This window comes from Bos grunniens, chromosome 23, assembly GCF_055505025.1.
Source record: "Bos grunniens cultivar Pamir isolate PY7600 chromosome 23, Bosgru_T2T1.0, whole genome shotgun sequence".
Lineage (NCBI taxonomy): Eukaryota > Metazoa > Chordata > Mammalia > Artiodactyla > Bovidae > Bos > Bos grunniens.
Genome location: NC_141187.1, coordinates 23,375,410 through 23,401,205, shown reverse-complemented (window position 1 = coordinate 23,401,205; position 25,796 = coordinate 23,375,410). Strand labels below are relative to the sequence as shown.

General features: G+C 41.4%; 1 protein-coding gene across 1 annotated transcript; it reads left to right on the top strand.

Annotated features, from left to right (window-relative positions):
* Positions 1 to 1,251: 1,251 nt before the first annotated feature.
* On the top strand, positions 1,252 to 22,999 carry RHAG (Rh associated glycoprotein). Its single transcript, XM_086370742.1, has 10 exons — positions 1,252 to 1,414; positions 12,560 to 12,743; positions 13,355 to 13,505; positions 15,128 to 15,275; positions 15,471 to 15,637; positions 17,447 to 17,584; positions 18,131 to 18,252; positions 20,748 to 20,821; positions 21,031 to 21,104; positions 21,834 to 22,999. The coding sequence occupies exons 1-10, from the start codon at positions 1,252 to 1,254 to the stop codon at positions 21,891 to 21,893; spliced, it is 1,281 nt and encodes a 426-aa protein (XP_086226868.1). The 3' UTR covers positions 21,894 to 22,999.
* Positions 23,000 to 25,796: the final 2,797 nt, after the last annotated feature.

Sequence of the window (25,796 nt, the reverse complement as noted above, 5' to 3'; positions counted from 1 at the left end):
CAGAGTGTCAACAACCTCAGATATGCAGATGACACCACCCTTATGGCAGAAAGTGAAGAAGAACTAAAGAGCCTCTTGATGAAGGTCAAAGAGGAGAGTGAAAAAGTTGGCGTAAAGCTCAACATTCAGAAAACGAATATCATGGCATCTGGTCCCATCACTTCATGGCAAATAGATGGGGAAACAGTGGCAGACTTTATTTTGGGGGGCTCCAAAATCACTGTCAATGGTGACTGCAGCCATGAACTTAAAAGACACTTACTCCTTGGAGGGAAAGTTATGACCAACCTAGATAGCATATTAAAAAGCAGAGACATTACTTTGCCAACAAAGGTCCATCTAGTCAAGGCTATGGTTTTTCCAGTAGTCATGTATGGATGTGAGAGTTGGACTATAAAAAAAGCTGAGTGCCAAAGAATTGATGCTTTTGAACTGTGGTGTTGGAGAAGACTCTTGAGAGTCCCTTGGACTGCAAGGAGATCCAACCAGTCTATCCTAAAGGAAATCAGTCCTGAATATACATTGGAAGGACTGATGCTGAAGCTGAAACTCCAATACTTTGGCCACCTGATGCAAAGAACTGACTCATTTGAAAAGACCTTGATGCTGGGAAAGATTGAGGGCAGGAGGAGAAGTGGGTGACAGGGGATGAGATGGTTAGATGGCATCACTGACTCAATGTACATGAGTTTGAGTAAACTCCGGGAGGTGGTGATGGACAGGGAGGCCTGGAGTGCTACAGTCCACGGGGTCGCAAAGAGTTGGACACAACTGAGTGACTGAACTGAACTTAACTGATCTTCCAATGAATATTCAGGGTTGATTTCCTTTAAGATTGACTGGTTTGATATCCTTGTTCTCCAAGGGACTTATATATACTTTGATGTATGTAAATATATATATATATATATATAACACTTAATCATTTTGGTATACAGCATTTTTAATTTTAAAATGTAATAGAAAGAAAAAAGAGTTTAGACACTGTGTGCAAAGGATCATTTCTGTCAGTGGGCTGCTGTCAATCTACACCATATTTTCTTCAAACCAGCATTTACAGCAATCTGATTACAGAGCACAGTTTTCTCCAGTGGATGGGCGTTTTCACCAGTCTTGCCCCTTTTTTTTCTTGCAGCGTCACTGGAGTGCCTTGAGCTTATAGCCTAATTCCACACGCAGCGCAGCCCCTCTGCCTTATCAGCCTCCCACAGCCCGGGAAGCCTCAGTGTGCCTCTGTCCTTTGCCACAAACATGAGGTTCAAGTTCCCTCTCATGGCCATTGGCCTGGAAGTTGTCATGATTGTTTTATTTGCATTATTTGTTCAGTATGAAACGAGTGTGAACACTTCCAGGAATCCCAACGAGACTGAGTCAGCTGCCATGGACGTGGAGAAAACCATGGAATCGTATCCCCGTGAGTGAGCCGTGCTTCTTATCGTACATTTTTGGGTTCTCAGAATGGGAGGTCTGTGGATATTGTAACCTGTAGCGCTCTACATTGGAGCCCCTTGTAGAATTATGTGACAGTTCTGAGTGCTAAGGGTATATAAGTTTATGCTGGGACATTTGGTCTCTGCAGTTCATGTGTTTGGACAGAATCCGTATGTGTGAAACTATCAGAACAAGAAGCTGAGAATTGAATTAATTGATCGATTTTTGACCTTCTTTTTCTGTTTTTAATTTAAAAAATGTTTTACTGGAGTATAGTTGCTTTGGAGAAGGAAATGGCAACCCACTCCAGTGTTCTTGCCTGGAGAATCCCAGGGACAGGGGAGCCTGGTGGGCTGCCGTCTATGGGGTCGCACAGAGTCAGACACGACTGAAGAGTCAGACACGACTGAAGCGACTTAGCAGCAGCAGCAGCAGCATAGTTGCTCTACAATATTGTGTTAGTTTCTGTCGTGAGGCAAAGTGAATCAGTTATATGTATACATATATCCCCTCTTTTCTAGATTTCCTTCCCATTTAGGTAAATGACTTGCCTTTTCTTTGATTACTAGTTCTGCAAGGTATAAAAATATCCCTCCCCCACTGAAAAAAAAGACTTAAGAGTTAACTTTGGAGGAGAAACTAGAAACAAAATGTAATGGGGAAAGGGAACCTGGATTTCATGTGAGAGCCCTAAGGTATAAGAAGGGATATTAAGGATGATACAGGATATAAATGATACTGTTGTTTAGGCACTAAGTCATGACCGACTCTTTTGTGACCCCATGGACCACAACTCGCCAGGCTCCTCTGTCCATGGGGTTTCCTAGGCAAGAATACTGGACTGGGTTGCCATTTCCTTCTCCAGGGTATTTTCCTACCGGAGGGATGGAACCCACGTCTCCTGCATTGGCAGGCAGATTCTTTACCACTGAGCCACTAGGGAAGCCCTGGAAATGCTGTACTGAGGGTTTTATAATATTCTGAAAGGAAGGCTGTTCCTCTGAGATGAGAATAGAATTGTGAGCACCCAACATAGTTTAAAAGCAGAACCCTTCCCTGGGAATGGCGACTGAAAGAAAGAAAGGATTTAGTTTCAAGTTTGGAAGAACAGGTTACGAAATATTTAGTATAACAATAATAATTACCATTTACTGACTGCCTATGATGAGCCAGGCATACTCCTCACCTTGTTAACTGGTGGGGGGGAGGAAGTAACATAATCCTATTATATAGACTGGTTTTTTAGTGAGGTATAAATAATTTATTATTTATTAAATGTTAAATTGTATTAAATTATTCTAATAGCAATATTTATTATAGTTCTACAGCCTATCTCTAAGCTTTTCAAAAACAATGTGACATTTGTTCTTTTATTTCTACATTTTTTGAGGGAACATATATAATGGGGGGCATTCTCGAGTAGAAATTATGACCTAGAGTTGCTGAGTCAAAATGCACCATCTCAAGTAAAGGATACAGTTAGGGCTGTAAGTCAGAGGCTCTGAGTCCACATCTAGTTCTCTTTACAGAGATATCCGAAAGGATTTGGGATGCAAGAATTTTACAATTTGCAAGTTCAAGAACACCAAAACAGAAAAGAATTCTGTTCATCTCTGTGCGCTTCTGTACATTTCATTTCATCATCTATTCTTCTGGCTCCAACTTGAAAGTATTGCTCACAGGATTTTCTATTATATCAGCTATATCATACATGAAAACAAGAGAGGAATCAAAAAAGAATGATGTCAAGAGCAGGGTGCTTTTTCATTTTACAGAGGAAACATCAAGTCACAGTTGTCAATAATAATAATAATTAACAATCAATGTACTTTGAAACAACACACACACACACACACACACACACCACAACCTCTTCCTCACCGTAAGGGTAGGAGGGCTGGGACACAGGCAGGGGCCAGGATAAAGGAGGGAGGATTCAAGCAATAGAGGCCCCTGGGAGCCCAGAAGAAAGGCAGTAACCAGAAGACAAGGTGACATTTTACATGGAAAACAGTCTTCTTGCATTCAAAGTGCTCTCCACAGCCCAGTCTATATACAATTCAAAGTTCTCCTTTCTAACAGGTCCACAGATACAGAGAACAGGCTTGTGGTTGCCGAGCAGGAAGAGAGGTCAGGGAGGGATAGCCTGGGAGTTTGGGATTAGCAGGTGCAAACTATTATATATAGAATGGGCAAAGTCCTAGTCGTCTAGCACAGGGAAGTATATTCACTACCCTGTAATAAATTATAAAGCAAAAGGGAAAAGAGTTCTCTCTTCAGTGAGGTGGCTCTCAAGATGTAAAATTCCACCTAGTGCTAATCTTCCAGTTCAGCTACCTTCTCACTGGTTAAAATACTTTGTAGAACAGCCCTAGAAATGACATGATTTTACTGATTATATGTATATATTTTTCCCCACATTTCAAAACAACCTATGTACACCAAACTTATGTAACAGCATAAGTCACTGGAGGGAAGTTTATGAAACATTCACTAATTAAGAAGCAAAGTTCAAGTCAACAAATATTTGAGAGTGCCTGCCCAGCACCATTGGAGAAGGCAAGCACCCCACTCCAGTACTCTTGCCTGGAAAATCCCATGAACGGGGGAGCCTGGTGGGCTGCAGTCCATGGGGTCGCTAAGAGTTGGACACAACTGAGCAACTTCACTTTCACTTTTCACTTTCATGCTCCAGAGAAGGAAATGGCAACCCACTCCAGTGTTCTTGCCTGGAGAATCCCAGGGACGGGGGAGCCTGGTGGGCTGCCGTCTATGGGGTCGCTGAGAGTCGGACATGACTGAAGCGACTTAGCAGCAGCAGCAGCAGCCTAGCACCATGCACTGTGCCAAGCGCAGGGATTCAAGACAGAAAAGGCTCAGTTCCCATCTAAGAAGCTTACAGTGCATTACGAGAGTTCTCAATTGCAGTATGCTGAAAGTCATGAATTTTTCACACTAACAGTGTGTTAGTCACTGTGTTGTGTCTGACTCTTTTGTGACTGTCGCCCAGCAGGCTCCTCTGTCCATGGGATTCTCCAGGCAAGAATGCTAGACAGGGTTGCCGTGCCTTTCTCCAAAGGATCTTCCTAACCCAGGGCTCGAACCCAGGTCTCCAGCATTGCAGGCAGATTCTTTGCCATCTGAGGCACCAGGGAAGCTCTAAAAATAAATCAAGTGGGATATTAATTTACATTTGAAACAAATTCAATTGAATATAAGTTTATTCATCCCTCTCACTTACTGCATTCAGCTGTGCAATGCCGAGAAAGGGGAGAGGTCACAGAGACCTGGCCTCTGAACCCATCCCAGGGCACAACCACAGAAGTGGGTGGCACACCCGACGTCACATGGCACGTAATGACGGGCCCCAGAGAAACTAGCTCGACTCCATGGTTTTGGCTTTCATGGCACCCAGCAAAGAGTTGACCACTTTGTTGAGGCCAATAATTTGACAAGAAATGAGGCCCGACTGTGGCTGAGGCTCAGTGGTAAAGAATCCACCTGCCAAAGCAGGAGACGCGGGAGATACAGGTTCAACCCCCGGAGTGGGAAGTCCCCTGGAGGAGGGAATGACAACCCACTCAGTGCTCTTGCCTGGAAAAACCCATGGACAGAGGAGTCTGGTGGGCTAGAGTCCATGGAATCGCAAAGAGTTGGACCTGACTGAGCTCGCAGGCACACGACTATGAACTAATCCTTGCTAACACGAAGAAAGACTAGAGAAAAGTAGAGTTTAAGAAGAAGGCTCTTTAAAGACTATTAGAAATTCTACAAACACAAGGTGTTTAATGCTTATGGGACATTAAAACCACATCAATGAATTCTTCATCCTCTGTTAAACATTAGAATCCATTAGCCTGTCTTGTCACTCTGAGTGGATCGTTTGTCCATGTGTGACCTTGTTACATTGTACATTGATCACACTTGAAGAAGTACGGAAGATACAGCAACAGATTAGTACAAGGATTTATTTTTAAAATCTCCATTTAAGAAGGTCCCTATATTTATTCAGATTTTATTTATTTATTTACTCATGTTTGGCCACGACAAGGCTTGAAGGACCTTAGTTCCCAGCCAGGGACTGAATCCAGGTCACAGCAGTGAGAGTGTCGAGTTCTAACCACTGGACTGCCAGAGAATTCCTCCTTCAGTTCATTTATTACAAGAGATTCAGCAATCTAGATATATGTTACAGGCAAAGGGTTACTAAAAGTGCCAGAAGACAATTCCTAGGAAATTATTTGCTTCTATTCTAAATGATACCTGAAATTGTTACAATAACTGAGTTAACATGCTGTGTTTTATAATCTAACAAAAAGATGCTGGACTCTGGTATGCTGCCTTTGAGTTGAACAGTTTTGTTTATGTGAAAGAACTGGAAGCAGTGAGTAGAAATAGAACTGAAATCTTGGCTTCTAACTACCTTCTCCACTGAGGGGCTCATTCCAGGTCATGGCAAAGAAAGCACAAGGTAAACCAAGCAGGTATACACTAACGGGGATGTGTCAGGAGAACACAGGATCCTACGTGAAAGAACACCAATTAGCTCAATTGGGGGGCAATAGCAACCCACTCCAGTTCTCGTGCCTGGAAAATCCCATGGACGGAGGAGCCTGGTAGGCTGCAGTCCATGGGGTCGCTGAGTCGGACACGGCAGAGCGACTTCACTTTCACTTCTCACTTTCCTGCATTGGAAAAGGAAATGGCAACCCACTCCAGTGTTCTTGCCTGGAGAATCCCAAGGACAGCAGAGCCTGGTGGGCTGCCATCTATGGGGTCACACAGAGTCGGACACGACTGAAGCGACTTAGCAGCAGCAGAGGTTTAAGAATAAGAATAGTGTGATGATGATAGATTATAACACACTGAAACAAAGGAAAAAGGCTTCATTGAGTCCATAGAAATATACCCTAAAGCAGGGTAAGGGGATCAGATTGGAGTTCTTTATATACAAATGCCAACTAATTAATTACAAAAGAAGTAATAGATACAAAAATTATAATTTTGAAATTAAAAAATGTAACAATTGACTCTAGCAAGGTTCACCAATGACTGCTAAAATTAGGTAAAAAGTGATTGGGCAACTCAGGATGAAAGGTATATCCACAGGAAGCGATCTGGCAGAACAGTCTTAAGCAAGTGGTCTGATGTATCATCACCAGTAGTACGACAAACAAATTATGTGCTACCTGGTATGATGAAATGGCAATTGCACAACACCATCTGTATTCATAGTCTTGCCAAAAATATATAGTCTGATTCTAATTTTGGTGAAATAAACAAATGCAAACTGTGGTACATTCCATATTAAAGGCCAATCAATACCACCAGTAAAAAGCATGGTGTGAAGTGAAGTGAAAGTCGCTCAGTCATGTCTGACTGCAACCCCATGGACTATACAGTCCATGGAATTCTCCAGGCCAGAATACTGGATTGGGTAGCCTTTTGCTTCTCCAGGGGATCTTCCCAACCCAGGGATTGAAACCAGGTCTCCCTCATTGCAGGCGGATTCTTTACCAGCTGAGCCACAGGGAAACCCAAAAAAGCCTGGTGAGAGACTCTAAATTAAAAGAGTCTAAAGACATGTAATAAGGGCTTCTCAGGTGACTCAGTGGTGAAGAATCCACCTGCCAGTGTAGGAGATGCAGGAGACACAGGTTCGATCCCTAGATTGGGAAGATCCCCTGGAAGACGAAACGGCAACCCACTCCAGTATTGCTGGGATAATCCCATGGACAGAGGAGCCTGAAAGGCTACAGTCCATGGGGTCACAAGAGTTGAGCGACTGAGCATGCATACAAAGACACATAACAAACAAAATATATGAAACTTGAGTAGATAAAGGGGGTCAAAAAATCCTATAAAAGTACAATTGGGAAACAGTCAAATAAATTCAAATATAGATTCCAAATCGGATGTTACTGTATCCATGTTATATTTTTAGATGTGAGGATAATACTGTGGTTATTTAAAACAATGCTCTTTTGCTTTGGAGATTCACGCTGAAGTGGTTTAGGGCAAAATCTCATACTTTTCAATGGTTTGAGAGATATATCTGGAAAGAGAGAACAAATACAGAAAATATTATCAACTGATAAATCTAGGGAAACAGTACATAGCTCTTCATTGTACTATTTTTTCCAAATATTTGAAATATATAAAAACAGAATATGTGAAAGTAGGGGAGGAAAGATACCACTACTGGGATACTACTTTCAGAAAAGATAAGTTCAGGACGAACCCCAGATGGTTCAAAAGATTGGAACTCACGAAGAACCAATCGCTATCTGCATGCAAACAGCTTGCCAGCCCTCAGTCATTAAAAAACAAACAAACCAAACCAAACCAGCCAACCAGCTTCTAATTCGAGAGTGAGTTGAACAGTTTTAACTATCTGATCCAGAAGAATCCTTTCTCTGAATAAGAGCCCTAGAATCCCAAAGAGGCAAATTCTCAGCGGCCCTCACCTGTGAGTCATTTATTCCTGCATAAACTAGGCATCTCCGGAAAAGCTGGAGTGCCAAACCTTCTGCTGGGTCTCCAAGGAACGAGCCATTTAGAGATTCCTACCTTAACGCTTGCACTCACTTTCCCCTGGAAGCATGCCTTACCGGCAGTACTCGTTCAACAGTCTATCTGAATAAATGGTAAATGGGCACAGACAAGCACATAAACACATGAACTAAAACCAGAGGGGCACCCACAGTGTTGCAGCCGTGCCCAGCGGCACTGTGCAGAGCGCCTGGTCCTTGAAAGTCATCTGGAAGTAGGCCAGGTAAAGAAGCATTGGAGGTGGAGGAATTCCCTAGAGGTCCAGTGGTTAGAACTCAGTGCTCTCACTGCTCGGGCCCCAGGTTCAATCCCTGGTCAGGGAACTAAGATCCTACAAGCCACACAGAGTGCCCCCCCCCCAAAAAAAAAGTCGGGTGTGGGGAGGAGCGGACATTCTAGGCAGCAGGCATGTACAGGAGGTAGAGGGGAAAGAAGGCTCTGTTTCATTTTGTTTGTGGTTGGTGGTGGAAGAGGAGAGTTGAAATCATCAATTACATTTTAAAGTTATCAGGGCTTTCAAAGATATCCTGGTCCAAGCTACATGTGATAGTAAAATACAGAATAAAATTACCAGACATTGCCAAATTTACTTTAGAGGCTAAAATTGCCTGCTATTGACAGAAACAGACAAATACTATATGACATCACGTATGCATGGAATCTAAAAAATAATACAAATGAATCTGTATACAAAACAGATACAGACTCACAGACACAGAAAACAAACTTATGGCTACCGAAGAGGAGAGGAATGGACAAATTAAGAGTATGGAATTAACAGATAAAAACTGCTTTACCTAAAATAAATAAGCAACAAGGATTTACTATATAGCACAGGGAATCTGACTCAATATCTTGTAAAAACCTATAATGGAATGTAATCTGAAAAAAAAAAAAGTGAATCACAGTACCTTAAACCAACACAATTTTTTAAATCAATTATAATTCAATTTTTAAAAATTGCCAGCTATTGAGAATATCTGATTTAGATGAGACTTGGCAGTCCTTGAAACCTGTCAGAGTACTTCACAGAAATTCCAACCAGTAAAGAAATACCTTTTTCCTTCCATAAAGAATTCCTTTAATGCAGCATAATTGAACTGCGCCATAAAACTGACTTGATGACCCTCTCCCTAGTGCTTACCCACAAATAAATTTCTAGAGCAGGATGAAAGATAATGCATCATCCTAACTGTTTATAAACCTTTTTATCCATACCTTTTATACAGAATCATTATCTGTTGAGTCAACTTTGTAAGCTCTCTTTAGCAATTTAAATAATAGATGAGGTTCTAGGGGTCTGCCCTGGTGGCTCAGAGGTTAAAGCCTCTACCTGCAATGCGGGAGACCTGGGTTCCATCCCTGGGTCAGGAAGATCCCCTGGAGAAGAAAATGACAACCCACTCCAGTACTCTTGCCTGGAGAATCCCATGGACGGAGGAGCCTAGTGGGCTACAGTCCACCGGGTCGCAGAGTCGGACCCGACTGAGCGACTTCACTTTCTTGAGGTTCTTAGGCCCCCTTGTGGCGAAAAGCAGTAACAAGCATGAGATTACAGGAGAAAAAAAAATCGGACCACCGTCAACGCAGGACATCCCTCCCTCCTACAGCATATCTGGTTTCCCATCAGCTGTAAGAGCTACTCTGGGGACAACTAGGGAAATCTGAACATGACGTGCTAGATTATAATTATAAATTGTGATTATTCTGCCAGGAATGATGATGGTGTTATGATTGTGTAGAAAAATGTCCTTAAATTTTTAGGGATACATAAGTGTTTAGAAGTGAAATGTCATGTCTGTTATTTACTTCAAAATATTTCAAGAAAAAATAGGGGATGAAGCATGTACATAGCAAAATGTTAACAACTGTTAAATCTAGGTGATAGATATATTTGTGTCCATTATACTAGTCTTCTACTTTTCTGTAGGTATGAAAAATTTGTATAAGAAAAATTAAAAATAAAGGGGGGAAATGTCTGATTTACCACCAAAGGGGGAGAAGGATGGAATCTGAAGAATTATTCCTCCTAGTGTGAGTCATTAAAAATTGGCTAAGCCAATTTTTAAATTAGTTGGCTACTCCATATTTTTAAATCAGCAGACTGTAGGAGGAACAAGAGCACTCTAGGGGGAAAAAAAGAAAAAATTTTAGAAAAGTAGCTTGAAGTAATGAAAAAACCCAGTGAAGTCAGTAGACTGGGTTCTTACTCTAATTTTAGCTTTGTGAGTATAAGTAAATTATCTAATTTCCCTGGATCTTAGAGTCTGATCTAAAAACAAAGTAAAATGAACAACAAAGACCTATTGTTCAGCACAAGGAACCCTTATAATAACCTATGATGGGAGCACATCTGAAAAAGAATATAGACAGACAGGTATGAATTATTATGTTATATGTACATTTGAAATTAACACAATATTGTAAATCAACTATGCATCAATAAAATAAACATCAGCAAAGGAAGTTGTAGAGCTAGGAGAGACGTTAGACTTCATCAAATTCAAACTGTTCTTTAAAAGAGGAGGAAAACTGAGTTTCAGAAAGGTCTAATAAAATCATAGCAAGTCAGTAAGTCAGGCATATTCTCTGAGCTCCACTCCAACTATGACCTAAATCAAACGTTTACATTAAAAAGTGGTAAAAACAATTTGTAAAGAAAAAAAAAATATATATATATATATATAGTCACCTATATTTCCAAAGCCAAACAATTTGACAGTTGCCTGTTGATAAGTCAGGTAAAATCCCAATTCATTAGTTTTCTGGATGGATAGGCAATGAGATGAAGGTGGGCATTCAGAATGTGGGTATAAGTCAAATTGTTGCCAGTATGCATTATCTCACTAGGAAAAAAAGACTGCAGCATTCTCCTCTCTGAGACCTCCTTCAAAGCTGCTAAGGAAAGAGAATCTTCAGAAATTTATTTTTTCCCTTTTCACCCTCCTCATACCGACTCTCTTGGGAGGTGGAGCCAATGAACAATAAAATGATCAAAAGACTCACTGCCTGGATGGGGTCGAAAAAAGGCTGATGCTGTGTGTGCCTGAATTAGAAGTTTGGGTCTGGTTTTCTCATTGTCTTTATTCTTAACATTTGCTGAACTCATGCACAAATGAGACTAGCTTCTAGACCACCAAAAGACCCTTGTGATTCAATACATGATGCCAACCTCTGCCTGTCCTGGGATCTGTCATGGAATAAGGCTGTAGGGTGAGTTCCCATACTTCCAACCAGCCCTTTTCAAATACTGGGAATCCTTGGAAACACAGCATCTTTATCCACTTCCAGGTGTATGATCACTGCTACAGATTAGTGCATCGGATTTAACTTGCAAAGTTTGAAAAAAATGTGATATACAAGTTATGTCGGAAGGAAAGTCAGGAAAGCTCTACAGAGACAAGGGGAGCCCCCAGGAAGGTGCTATAGACTCTACGAGCAACATTAGCCTGAAGGAAGTTTACTGGGGCATGTCTTATGATCAATACCTGCAGCAGAAGGGTTCAGGCAGAGAGAGAAAGCCTCAGGTGACCTTAGGAAACTCTGAGACTGGGATTGTCTAGCTTCAAGTGGCTCTTTTCCCAAGGCGAGGGGATGCTGTTGTGAACCAGTCATTGGGTTCAGGTGACCCAAGGGAAGGGCTGTGACTGGACAAGAGCGTTTTTCAGAGAGAAGTGAGAGCTGTCACTCGACAGAAACCCTACAGCCCCAGAAAATGTGGAATAGAGCCTTTTCAGTAGGCTTGCAAATGAGAACGCCAAAATGCCCTGAGGAGAGGTGACTTGCCCAAGGTGATTTGCCCAAGGTCACATGATCACGTGACACTGTTGGGGGAACCTCAGCCTCCATCTGCAGAACTAAGTCAAGAATTTGTTCCTCGAGAGGATACAGCCTTCCTTCCATTGGTTTAGAAAGTGTAAACAAAGACATCAATCTATATGACTTAAATAATGATCTGTTAAGATTTCCATTTGAGACGTAAAGATACCTTCTCAATCATTTAGTCAATAGTGCCTCATTCTTTATATGCAGGCTTTTGTGACAGATTCGGGGGTCAAAAGATAAGAAAGCCCTAAACCCTTCAACCGGGAAACTCACAATCTAGTGCAGGTAATGGACCCCTCATCAGATAACTATTACAGTATGATACGTGGTAAATAAATGGTAATCCAATGTAACAACTGCTAAAGCTGAGGTTTGGGGAAAACTGGAAGAAATATTAATTTTCCCTGGGAGTACTTGGAAAGTCTGCAAGAACAGGTGATTCTGGTACTGTATTTAGCAAAGGTATCCTCGCGTGAAAAGTAACAGAAAACTCTTCAGGGAGAGGATGAAAGACATATTGGTATGATAGTGCATAGTTTTCCAAGAAAAGGCTCAATCACTTGCCCAAGGTCTCCTCGCGGGTAAGTAGCCACACTGGCACTGCAACCCAGCCTTTGGCTGTGCAGTTAACTTTCCTTTTGTGGTGTTTTCTGAAAAAGATGCAGCACTTAGTAAATGGAATATACTATGATGTCACACTTTCTCAGTGCTCCCCTTATGCAGATTTCTTTTTCTTTCTCCTCTTTTGCAGTCTTCCAAGATGTGCACATTATGGTATTCGCTGGGTTCGGCTTCCTCATGACCTTCTTGTGGAAATATGGCTTCAGTGGTGTGGGCATCAACCTACTTATAGCTGCTCTGGGACTCCAATGGGGCACTATTATACAGGGGATCTTTCGTAGCCACGGACAGAAATTCCTAATAGAAATGAAAAAGTGAGCACCCATTACTTTCCAATCATTGTGTTTTCAGAGCAGTTGTTTCTCTTCTTAGTCTCCTAAAAGTCAGCCTCTGAACTAGCTTGCAGATTGTCTCCCTTCCATGAAACAAAGATCATTGGGATCCAAGGATCTAAATCAATGCCTTGCTCAACTGAACTGGGCCATATATTCATGTGTATATGCTCTCTGATTTGCCCTTAAGGGTATAAGAAATCCCCTTCCATAAAATTATTATTCCTTTCATTTTAGCTAGAGAGGGCAAAAATCCTTCTTTAGTAATTTTTCTGAGGCTGTTTTTGACATGTAAAGGCTCTAGAAGGTAATTCATTTATCAGATCAACAGAAATAAGGTAAAACCCTAAAAGAAGTAAAGAACAGGTAGGCTAAAGGAAATGCGAGAGTAACTAAAGATTGCATGGTGAATGGAGGTGGAGGTGGGCAAGGAAGTGGGAGAGGACAAAAGTAGGTCTGGAAGAAGCACCTGATGGGAGGGAACAGATGGGGAGAGGGGGTTTGAACTCTGGACAAGGGGATGCTATATTCATTACAACTCACATATTTAAGTTGCGCATTGGTTTTCAACGTCTTCTTTCTTCTTCCCTCAGCATGATACACGCAGACTTCAGTACAGTCACAGTTCTGATTTCTTTTGGAGCTGTCCTGGGTAAAACAAGTCCAGTCCAGATGCTGATCATGACAATTTTAGAAATTACTGTCTATGCTGCCAATGAATATCTGGTTTTTAAGATATTATGGGTAAGGGTTCAATTGATACTTACCTAGCTTTGAACAGCACAACACACGTTAGATGCCCACCATAAATAAGCAGGGACAAACCTTGGTGGCCGTGACACCATAGCAAGTAATAATCATAGTCATCCTTCGAGTAACTATCATAAACTAGAAATTCTATAAACATTATCTAATTGCATTGACACCACAACAGTGTTAGACAGGTATTATGATGCATTATTATGATTCATTTATAGACAATGAAACTGATTATCACAGATACTAAATGACCAACTTGCCTGAATCTGAATTCAAATCCAGAATTTCCTAGCTCTACAATTCTTTTTATGTAAATACACTTTCTATCAATGACCAATTCCTATTTATATTTCAACTACTAAATGAATTGCCCTTTCAAAGTCTTTTATTAAAACTTTGATCAAATGTCTTCCCCTCCATGAAAATCTGATTGATTCCCCCAAGGGAAATTGAATATGTCGGGCACTCTCCAGTATTCTATTTATTCTTGTTGTTGTTCAGTTGCTAAATTGTATCCATCATTTGGGGGCTTCATGGACTACAGCACAGCAGGCTCCTCCATCCTCTACTGCCTTCCAGAGTTTGCTCAAATTTGTGTCCATTTATGCTTCTATTGAACATATGACTTGATAACAAATACTTTGGCAAATTTCTAGGTATCATGTGTTGGTGATTCAGTTGCAAACGTCTCTTCATAGAGTTTACAGTCTAGTGGGAGAGACAGAAATCCAACAAATATTCATACATTCAACCACCTACCCATAGAATCACAAACACACACACAATTATTACTATAAATTGCAACACATACAATGAAAAATAAATAGAAGGGCTCTGAGGAAATATACCTAGAAGACCTAATTTAGATTGTGGAATCAAGGAAGGTTTCTTTGAGGAAAGTGACAGCTAAACTGAACCTGAAAGGTATGTAAGAGTTTATCAAGCATGAAAATGTAAGTAAATTAACAAATTTGTATCATTTTTCTACTTTCATAAGTACACAGCAATGCCTTGGGTTTGGCACTCTGAACTTTCCCTCTAGAGACAAGAACTGTAGGAAACTGCATCATATCCACTCAGTGTTCTAAAGAGGGACATAAAATACATTTCTTCAAATGAATCTTGGACCTCAATTGGTTTTCATGTCATCATAGCAGAGTCAATGAATGCAAAAGTCATGCTTATTTTGTATCAGGTGCAGTGCCTAATATCGCACTAAGAATCTGTGTAACCTGAAAAAGTAACCTGAACTGTATTGAGTGCCCACTAAGGACCTAGCCCTTGAAAAACACGGTCCCATCTAAATCCCACCACAACTGTACTGGCTGGGTAACGTTTCTCCATTTCACACAACTGGAGATTCAAAGAAGTAGAAATAATTTGTCTAAAGTCACATCAGAGAAGTACCTGACCTAGGACTGAAAGTCAGTTCTGTGTTGCTCCAATGCCCGTGCCTTTTCTTTTACATGATCCTGTTTTATTCCCCTTTCTCTGACACATTCATTCTCGCTCTTGATCTTTTTTGTTTAACGCATGAAGCAGTCCTTAATGACCTCCCTCCTGTGTTGAGTGTCACCTCTATTTACATGAATGCTTTCCCCCCTCAGGCCTCTGATACTGGAGAATCGATGACCATCCATGCCTTTGGGGCTTACTTTGGTTTGGCTGTAGCAGGCATCTTGTATCGATCAGGATTGAAAGAAAAACATCCCAATGAAGAGTCTGTATACCACTCGGACTTGTTTGCGATGATTGGTGAGTTGGGATGAAGTTGCCTGATTCTTGTCTATTTGCTCAGACACAAGGGAATGCCTCTCTTTCCCCCTAACTCTTAGACAACAAAGCCTAAAAGTAAAGACAGCATGTCTGTGCCCATGGTAAACGACTTCCTCTGGACTGTCTTTCATATTCAGAACGATTAATAATATCCGTTTCTGTGATTTACTGCAGGGTCTCTTTTCTTATGGATATTTTGGCCTAGCTTTAATTCTGCCACTGCTGATGAAGCAAAGAAACAGTACAGGGCCATCGTGAACACGTACTTCTCTCTCGCTGCCTCCGTGGTCACAGCCTACGCATGTTCCAGCCTTCTCGAGAGCCGAGGCAAGCTCAATATGGTGAGTGTCATGTTAACCCCCATGGAAGTTTGCTAAGTGACCCTGATGGCTGCTCTGATGAGTAACTCATTTCTGCATCACTGCTGAGCTGCCCGAACAAATCACAACACTGCAGACCTTGGAGAATAATCTGAAAATAACATTCCCTTATTTTTCAGATCTGTACTGTGACAAATTAAAAAAATATTATCAAGGAATTTACAGTTTTACAGGGAATATAGTCAGGTTTCCCAGGTGGCTTAGTGGGTAAAGAATCTGCCTGCAATGCAGGAGATGCAGGGGACAAAGTTTCAATCCCCCAGTTGGGAAGATCCCCTGGAGGAGGGCATGGCAACCCACTCCAGTATTCTTGCCTCGAAGATTCCATGGACAGAGGAGCCTGGCAGGCCACAGTCCATGGGGTTGCAAAGAGTCGGACATGACTGAAGCGACTGAGCATGCACACAGGAATATAATCATGCAAAAAATCAAAGATCTGAAACATGTTTCTTTACCGATAGAGCCAACTGTCCCCAAGTTTTCAGAAAATCTTTCTTAGAAACAGCACTTTCTATAAGGGTAGAAAAAGAGTGGGAGAATGCAAGTTGGTTCTATTTTTCTAACAGCAAATATTTCAAAGAAATAACAACTAAATGTACTGAGGGATCCTGAATGGTGGTTTAATTGCTAAGCCGTGTCAGAGGAGCCTGGCAGGCTACAGTCCATGGGATTCTCCAGGCAAGAATACTGGAGTGGGTTGCCGTTTCCTTCTCCAGGGATCCTGAATAGGATTCTGGAAAAGAAAAGGGATATTAGTGGGAATATTGGTAAAATTCAAATAAGGTCTTCAATAGTAGTACACCAATGCTAATTTCTTAGTTCTGTGATGATGTAAGATGTTAACATTGGGGGGAACTGGATGTGGTATATATGGAAATGCTCTGCAATATTTCTGCAACTTTTACATGTCTATAATTATTTCGAAATAAAACATTTTTTAAAATCCCCCATAATGGTCTTTTTAGTTTCTTGCCTATGAGCTAAAGAAATGTCAGTGAAGGAATAATCCTCAAATCGGCCACTCTTTCTAAGCTGAGAGAGAAAAAAGATATTGTATCAAAATATTTCTAAACATAGCTAAGAACATGTCTTTCAGTTCTCTACAAATTGTTTCATGAGAAAAATAAATGAAAACAATTAAAAGAAGCAATCATGCATGGCTCAGTGGATCTCTTTCAAAAGTACTGACAACCTTTTTTCCTTTGGCAGAACAGCCAGAATATAATTTTTCTGAGGAATTCTGGTAAATGGAAACTGGTTCCTCTTTTCTCCATTCTCAGATGTTCTCAGAACAGTGACACTTGGCAAAAGCTGTTGTCTTTGATGTGTAATACGTACATTTCAATGCCTTTAAATCCTGTCCTTGATTAGTGGAACATCAAGGACTCAGCAAAGCACACAGCAGCCATAAGCCTGTTTCAGTTCACAGTAACTATAAACGCATTCCAAAGCTGCGTAAAGAGGCAGAACACTGCCAGAATAACTGCTGCATATTCCCACTCTCCCACAACTTCTCTTGATTCTGCCACATCCCTCCCCACCCTAGTCTTACTAACTCGATCTCTCGTGAACAACCAAGGAACCCTATAAGAAAGATACCACAGGTCAACTGCTGGGAAGAAAGGCCTTCTGGAACTACAAAGAGCCTTCTTAAATAAGAATCCATAACCCTCCCAACTAAAGAATGTATGTGGAATCCATCGACCCTGAGATTGCTACAGTCCTTCTAAACTCCAGCTCCTCTCGCTCACATTTCTGTGCTCCACGCAGGTTCACATTCAGAATGCAACTCTGGCTGGAGGAGTGGCTGTGGGCACTTGTGCGGACATGGAGATTCCCCCCTATTGTGCTATGATCATTGGGAGCATTGCAGGAGCGGTCTCCGTGTTTGGGTTCAAGTTCCTGACTGTAAGTATTAACAGACACTCTCAGTCAAACTTTGGACCTGCCCCATCACCGTCTCATATCCCACCAGCAGAGAAACCTATGAAAAGTCCTTTCCTAAGCACCTCTCCTTGGAGCACTCATTGTGTCAGTGTTCCAGTGCTTTCTACTCTTTCTTGCCTTCTTTTGTGAATATTCGTTACTTGTAACAATATGAACTGAATGTTAATTACTTGTATTACTTTTCTCAGTTTTTGTTGTGGTTGACATTTGTTGATGATGTTTGCTTTGTGTAATTAAAGACTCTGAGCTCTTTTCAGAGGATTTAAGATCCCACCAGTAGGTAAGAATGAGCAGGACTTAAAATCACTTACTGTCACATCCACCTACTTAAGACTGAAATGAAAAGTTTTGCCACCAGTGTATTCAGATTCTTTGATGTAAGTGGGTTTCAGATGTGGATGGGAAACTGGCCTGGAGATAAACATTTTCCTGCATGTTCATTTACTTTAGTCACAGGGCTCTCTATAGCTAACAAAATAATAAGGCTTCCTCTTTTTACAATTTCAGCCACTTTTCACTACTAAACTGAGGATCCATGACACCTGTGGAGTCCATAACCTACATGGCTTACCTGGTGTGATAGGAGGCCTTGCTGGCATCATCACTGTAGCCTTGGAGGAATCTGACTCGTGAGTGAAAGAATGTTTTCCTATTCCCCAAGGTCAAGTGCTGTTTCCTCTCACTCTTGGAGAAACCCAGTGATAAGAGTTTTTTCTTTAGCAATCCAGACCACAGTTTGTAAGTACTGTTCTTACTGAAGCCAAAGAGACATAAACGAGGGCCAAAGAAACATTTCCCAATTTGCATTTTAATAATCTGAATCTCTCTACACGAGAGAAAGTAGGCTTGATTCTTGCTCAGTGGCCAGATTTGGGGTAGATTTCATGGTTAAGAGTCTAGTCCTTGGGTATACAGATTTAGCAACAATTTAATTTACTCAAGAGGAGTTGAGGGGGCAAACCTTGGAAAGTCCATTCACATGTGTGGGCAAAATTCACACATATCTCACAGAATAGATACAATACTTTGTCCTAGAGTCAAGCCTACTTACTCACATGTGTCTATTCAGATTATGAAAATGTAAATTGGGTTTATTGGCAAACATAGAACAAGGAGAAGTTAATATACTTAGGGGACATTTTTTCCAAATCATGGCAGCCTAACTTTAATAATGCTGTTAATTTTGTCTAATCCAGCATTTTGCAAGCCTATTTTATCATGGAATATTTTTCATCAGAACATTTTTTAATACCTTGTAAAAGATCTTGGTAAATTCTGGTAAAATTAACAGACAGCTTACAAAAGAAGAAAATCAAATGAGTATCATGATGGTGTGATAACTCACCTAGAGCCAGACATCCTGGAACGTGAAGTCAAGTGGGTCTTAGAAAGCATCACTATGAACAAAGCTACTGGAGGTGATGGAATTCCAGTTGAGCTATTTCAAATCCTGAAAGATGATGCTGTGAAAGTGCTGCACTCAATATGCCAGCAAATTTGGAAAACTCAGCAGCGGCCACAGGACTGGAAAATGCCAGTTTTCATTCCAATCCAGAACAAAGGCAATGCCAAAGAATGCTCAAACTACTGCACACTTGCACTCATCTCACACGCTAGTAAAGTAATGCTCAAAATTCTCCAAGCCAGGCTTCAGCAATACGTGAACCATGAAATTCCAGATGTTCAAGCTGGTTTTAGAAAAGGCAGAGGAGCCAGAGCTTAAATTGCCAACATCCTCTGGATCATCGAAATAGCAAAAGAGTTCCAGAAAAGCATCTATTTCTGCTTTATTGACTAGGCCAAAGCCTTTGACTGTGTGGATCACAATAAACTGTGGAAAATTCTGAAAGAGATGGGAATATCAGACCACCTGACCTGCCTCTTGAGAAACCTACATGCAGGTCAGGAAGCAACAATTAGAACTGGACATGGAACAACAGACTGGTTCCAAATAGGAAAAGGAGTACGTCAAGGCTGTATACTGTCATCCTGCTTATTTAACTTTTATGCAGAGTACATCATGAGAAATGCTGGACTGGAAGAAGCACAAGCTGGAATCAAGATTGCCGGGAGAAATATCAATAACCTTAGATATGCAGATGACACCACCCTTATGGCAGAAAGTAAAGAGGAGCTAAAGAGCCTCTTGATGAAAGTGAAAGAGGAGAATGAAAAGGTTGGCTTAAAGCTCAACATTCAGAAAACTAAGATCATGGCATCTGGTCCCATCACTTCATGGGAAGTAGATGGGGAAACAGTGGAAACAGTGTCAGACTTTATTTGGGGGGGCTCCAAAATCACTGTAGATGGTGACTGCAGCCATGAAATTAAAAGACGCTTACTCCTTGGAAGAAAAGTTATGACCAACCTAGATAACATATTAAAAAGCAGAGACGTTACTTTGCCAACAAAAGTCCGTCTAGTCAAGGTTATGGTTTTTCCAGTGGTCATGTGTGGATGTGAGAGTTGGGCTGTGAAGAAAGCTGAGCGCCGAAGAATTAATGCTTTTGCACTGTGGTGTTGGAGAAGACTCTTGAGAGTCCCTTGGACTGCAAGGAGATCCAACCAGTCCATTCTAAAGGAGATCAGCCCTGGGTGTTCTTTGGAAGGAATGATGCTAAAACTGAAACTCCAGTACTTTGGCCACCTCATGCGAAGAGTTGACTCATTGGAAAAGACTCTGATGCTGGGAGGGATTGGGGCAGGAGGAAAAGGGGACTACAGAGGATAAGATGGCTGGATGGCATCACCGACTCGATGGACGTGAGTTTGGGTGAACTCCGGGAGTTGGTGATGGACAGGGAGGCCTGGTGTGCTGCAATTCATAGAGTCGCAAAGAGTCAGACACGACTGAGCGACAGAACTGAACTGAAACCCTTTCTGAGGAAGATATTTTCATCATTTCTGAAGAAAAAGGTGGTTCTTGTATATGTGCTTATAAGAATTTGTGAACATTAAGAGTTTCAAAGAAAATATATGAGATTAAAGAAAAATTGTAGTAACTGTTTGCTGGTATGTCATGCTGCACTCTGGCCTGAAGGTGGCAGGCATGCACACCCTCAGGAGATGCGGTTTTTATTGCCAGGCATCTTGGACAAACAATTCTGCATTTTTTGCCTCCTAGGACTAAGACGGTCAGTCAGGCAGCCGCGCTAGGTTCATCCATTGCAACAGCACTTGTTGGAGGGCTAATCACAGGTGAGCATAAAAAATAAACATTTCCCTCTATCTCATGCTCTCAACATAATAGATATTATTAAACATTGGTAAACAAAATTTTTCTACACTTCTGACAGTAATCAGGTAAGCTCCAGGGGATGACTTTATAACAGTATTTTAATTACTAAGCAGGTTGATTTTCCTTTTCAGCCTCATAACCATGACTTATTTTCTCCCTGCTTTCACAGGTGCGATTTTAAAGATTCCTTTCTGGGCACAACCACCTGATGAGGACTGCTATGATGATTCTGTTTATTGGGAGGTACTGTGTAGTGTTCTAAGGATGCATATGATGACTATACTAGGCAACGTTCTGCCCACCACATGTCTAGATGTCTGTGTGGCATCCTTATGACAAAATTGGTTGAACTCCCTACTTATAGAGAGAAATTGAAACAATGTGCCCAGAAAGATAAAATCAGAAGCTATGATATCTTGCAAAGCAGAAACTAGATGAAGGAAAAACAGACTTTAGTTGACAAGTACCCTTTCACTCCTCCGAGAGCAATTAAAAAAAAAAAAAAAAAGCTCCTCATAAAAATATAGGAATCCTGGGCAGCTGTGTGAGATTTTACATCACATATAAGTAGACCGAGCAGGTGGGACATGCAGGGTTGAAGAATCTTGGTGAGGATACAAGAAGTTCTGTGACTCACGAAACATTAGCTTCTTTCCATCCTCCAGTTTCTACCTCTTTATTTCGTTGACATTTTCTTCCAAATTATTTCCTGCAAAACCTAAGAGTGATAGATACTTGGATGCGTTCAAATGGGATTTTCAAAGAGAACAGGTTTGCAAAAGAGAATGTAGTCAGGATGGGCGGGATAAATATTTTTGTTCATTTCTTCCCAACTCAAACAATTTTTATTCCCAGTTCTTTCTATACTTGAATAATAACTACAGAAAACATCTTTGTTTCAATACTAACCTGTGATAAGCCCAGTGAAAGAAAGTATAAAAAGTGCCTTAATCTTTTTTTTTTTTTCTTAAGGTTCCTGAGAGGAAAGAATATGACAACCATTTCCATGAACTTCTCTCTACCCTCCATTAGAACGTGAAGCCTAATCCTGTGCTTCAGCTTCTTTTCCCATTATCTAGACTTGAAACAAAATGGCAGCTTCCATGAGTATATGGAATGGAATGGATAGATCCTGAGCCCTACATATCCAGTGAGAAAACATTTTAACAAAATCTGGAGCTGTCTCTTCACATCAGTGATTGTTTAATTGAAGAAATGTGACTCATACAACAGATGGTCAAATGGATTCTTGCCAGTGGGTAGTTACAGGGTGAATATTCCATGTATTTTCTTGTATTTTTTTCCACATGGAGGAGGATTTACAATGAAACCAGCACTTTCTAATCATGTCAGTTCCTTACTGTACATACTATGTCTTCAATCCCAAAGATTATAACTGAAGCTAATGAAACAATAATTTATGTAAGAAATAAGAAGGAAATGTATGTATGTAAACAGTAATATGATTTTTCTTTGACAGTGCTTTCTGGATTTTAAAAATGGTCTATTTTAGAAGAATTGTGTTTTATTTGGCAGACTTGCTGAGGATTTAAATTCAGGAGGCAGTCTCTGAAATAGCTTTGAGGACTGTTCCAAAGAGCAGGAGCAGGGGGTGGGGTGGGGTGGGGTGGGGGACAGGGTACATAGGAGTTTTGCAACAAAGACCAGGTGATCAGAACATCAAAAAATTACTGATTAAAGAAAACCAGGTATTTCAAGTTAATGAATTTAACTCTTTTCTAAGTATGGAACGATGCAAGAGTCTGAGCTCACTGCAATCATTCATTTGATTTGCACCTTAGCTCTCTAGGGTCAAGTCTCGTTCTTTTCCTTCCGGAGTCCCCTCAAGGTGCACTGCTGAAGGTGCCTGCAGTGACTGAGGGCTTGATAGTGGGCATTCTGTGTTTTCATCCTGAGTTCCTTCAAGGCTCACCCTTGGGAACAGAGTTAGTGGCTGGTGGCTGCAACATCTTTCATATTCTGATATGGCAGGCAATATTTTTCATTCACAGTTTGAATATTCTTATACTTCACTTCTTTTGCATGTTTACTATTTGAAACAAGAGCTCAAATGCTATCTGACCAAAGTCTATTTTGTATAAAATGCCAGTGGATTAAATGTCATTATAAAATAAAATGTTTGTCTTTGGCTCTTTTTTCTTCTGTGGTTAGAATTCACTTTAGTAACAAGCACCTGCCCACACACACACACATACACCAAACATTGTTCATGTTTAGTCCATACTCAATTCAAAGAAATTGTTACTGGACTGTGAAGAAGGCTGAGCACCGAAGAATTGATGCTTTTGAACTGTGGTGTTGGAGAAGACTCTTGAGAGTCCCTTGGACTGCAATGAGATCCAACCAGTCCATTCTGAAGGAGATCAGCCCTGGGATTTCTTTGGAAGGAATGATGCTAAAGCTGAAACTCCAGTACTTTGGCCACCTCATGTGAAGAGTTGACTCATTGGAAAAGACTGTGATGCTGGGAGGGATTGGGGGCAGGAGGAGAAGGGGACGACAGAGGATGAGATGGCTGGATGGCATCACTGACTCAATGGACGTGAGTCTCAGTGAACTCCAGGAGTTGGTGATGGACAGGGAGGCCTGGCGTGCTGCGATTCATGGGGTCACAAAGAGTCGGACACGACTGAGCGACTGATCTGATCTGATCTGATCTGAACAACTTAATTAAATTTGCCCGTTCCAGTCCATTTTAGTTCACTGATTCCTAAAATGTTGATGTTCACTCTTGCCATCTCCTGTTTGACCACTTCCAATTTATCTTGATTCATGGACCTAACATTCCAGGTTCCTAAGCAGTGTTGTTCTTTACAACATCGGACTTTATTATCACCACCAGACACATCCACATCTGGGCGTTTCCAGTTTGGCCCAGCTTCTTCATTCCTTCTGAAGCTATTTCTCCACTCTTCTCCAGTAGCATATTGGGCACCTACTAACCTGGGAAGTTCATCTTTTGGTGTCATATCTTTTTATCTTTTCATACTGTTCATGGGGTTCTCAAGGCAAGAATGCTGAAGTGGTTTGGCATTCCCTTCTCCAGTGGACCACATTTTGTCAGAATGTCTTGGGTGGCCCTACATGGCATGGCTCATAGTTTCTTTGAATTAGACAAGGCTGTGAGCCATGTGATCAGTTTGATTAGTTTTCTGTGATTGTGGTTTTCATTCTGTCTTCCCTCTGATGGATGAGGATTAAAGGCTTGTGGAAGCTTCCGGACAGAAGGGACTGGCTGTGGGGAAACTGGGTCTTGCTCTGGTTCTGCTAATGAGTGGGGCTGTGTTCCCTGCCTGTAATTTGGCCTGAGGCCAAACTATGGTAGGGGTAATGGCATTAACAGCAACCTCCTTCAAAAGGACTTTCACCAGCATGCTGCAGGTCCCAGGATTGTAGTATTCAGTGCCCCTGTCATCCCGTGCCTCAAAAGAGACTCCTGGACATTCATAGGCAAGTCTGGATCAGTCTTTTGTGGGGTCACTGCTCCTTTCTCCTGGGTCCTGGTGTGCAAAATTTTGGTTTGTGCCGTCCAAGAGTCTGCTTCCCCAGTCCTGTGGAAGTTCTGTAATCAAATCCCACTGGCCTCCAAAGTCAAATTCCCTGGGAGTTCTCAGTCCAGCTCCCTGGGAGTTCTCAGTCCCTTTGCTGGATCCGTAGGCTGGGAAACCTGCTGTGGGCCCTAGAACTTTTGCAACAGTGCAAGAACTTCTTTGGTATAATTGTTCTGCAGTTTGTGTGTCGTCTGCTCGGTGGCTCTGTGGTGGTATTAATGGTGACCTCCTCCTAGAGGACTTATGCTGCACGCCACACCTCCCAGGTCTGCTGCAGCCAGAGCCCCTGTCCCTGCGGCAGGCCACTGCTGACCCCCGCCTCCACAGGAGACCCTCAAACACTCCAAGGCAGGTCTGGCTCAGTCTCCTGTGGAGGTCACTGTTCCTTTCCGTGGATCCTGATGCACACAAGGGCTTTGTCTGCACCCTCCCAGCATCTCTGGCAGGTATGAGGTTTAATTCTAAATGCAGTTTCTCCCATCCTACCGTCTTGTTCGGGCTTCTCCTTTGTCCTTGGATGTGGGGTATCTTTTCTTGGTGGGATCCAACGTTCTCCTATTGATGGCTGTTCAGCAGCTAGTTGTGATTTTGGTGTTCTTGCGGAAGATGAGCTCACGTCCTTCTACTCCACCATCTTGACAACTGTGGTTTACTTATTTATATAAGTATTTTTTTTTAAAAAATCAAGTTAATGTCTCATAGCATAAGTTTTTAAAAACTGAGTTTGGTAAAGGTAACCAACATAATCATATAAAATCATTTCTAGAGAAATAAAGTGAAATTTTTTTCTCTCTGTTAACTGTGAAGATTTTTCTTCTGTTTCAGGAGTCCCGAACTCTTGCCAGGATGTGCTTAAGCATCAAGGAGGCCTTTTCATAATTAATAGGACTTCAGAACTGAAAATCTACAATAACAGTGAATTAATATATTATTCCTCTGGAAAAGCTGTATTTAAAATATTTTACAGACAAATAGGTGACTTTTTTCAAAGCTACTTCAATTTCTCTTTCAAATGGGCTTTCTGAAGTGTGCTTACTTATAAAAGCCCACTGTCCCCTCTCCTGCTGATCATCACAAAGAATCATCTTCATCACCAGGATGTCCCAAGACCTCCTTGTTCCTGCTGATCATAAGGCAACATTCAGAGGGTTTCCAGAGAGTTCATTTGGATATGCAAGTCAATAGGTTTAAAAAAAAAAAAAAAAAAACACCACAAACATTTATTCTAAAATGGCTATTTGAGGGACTTCCCTGGAAGTTCAGTGGTTAAGACTCTGTACTTCCAATGCAGGGGAAAGGGTTCACGCCCTGATTGGGGAACTAAGATCTCACATGCCCTATGGTGTGGCCATAAATAAATAAA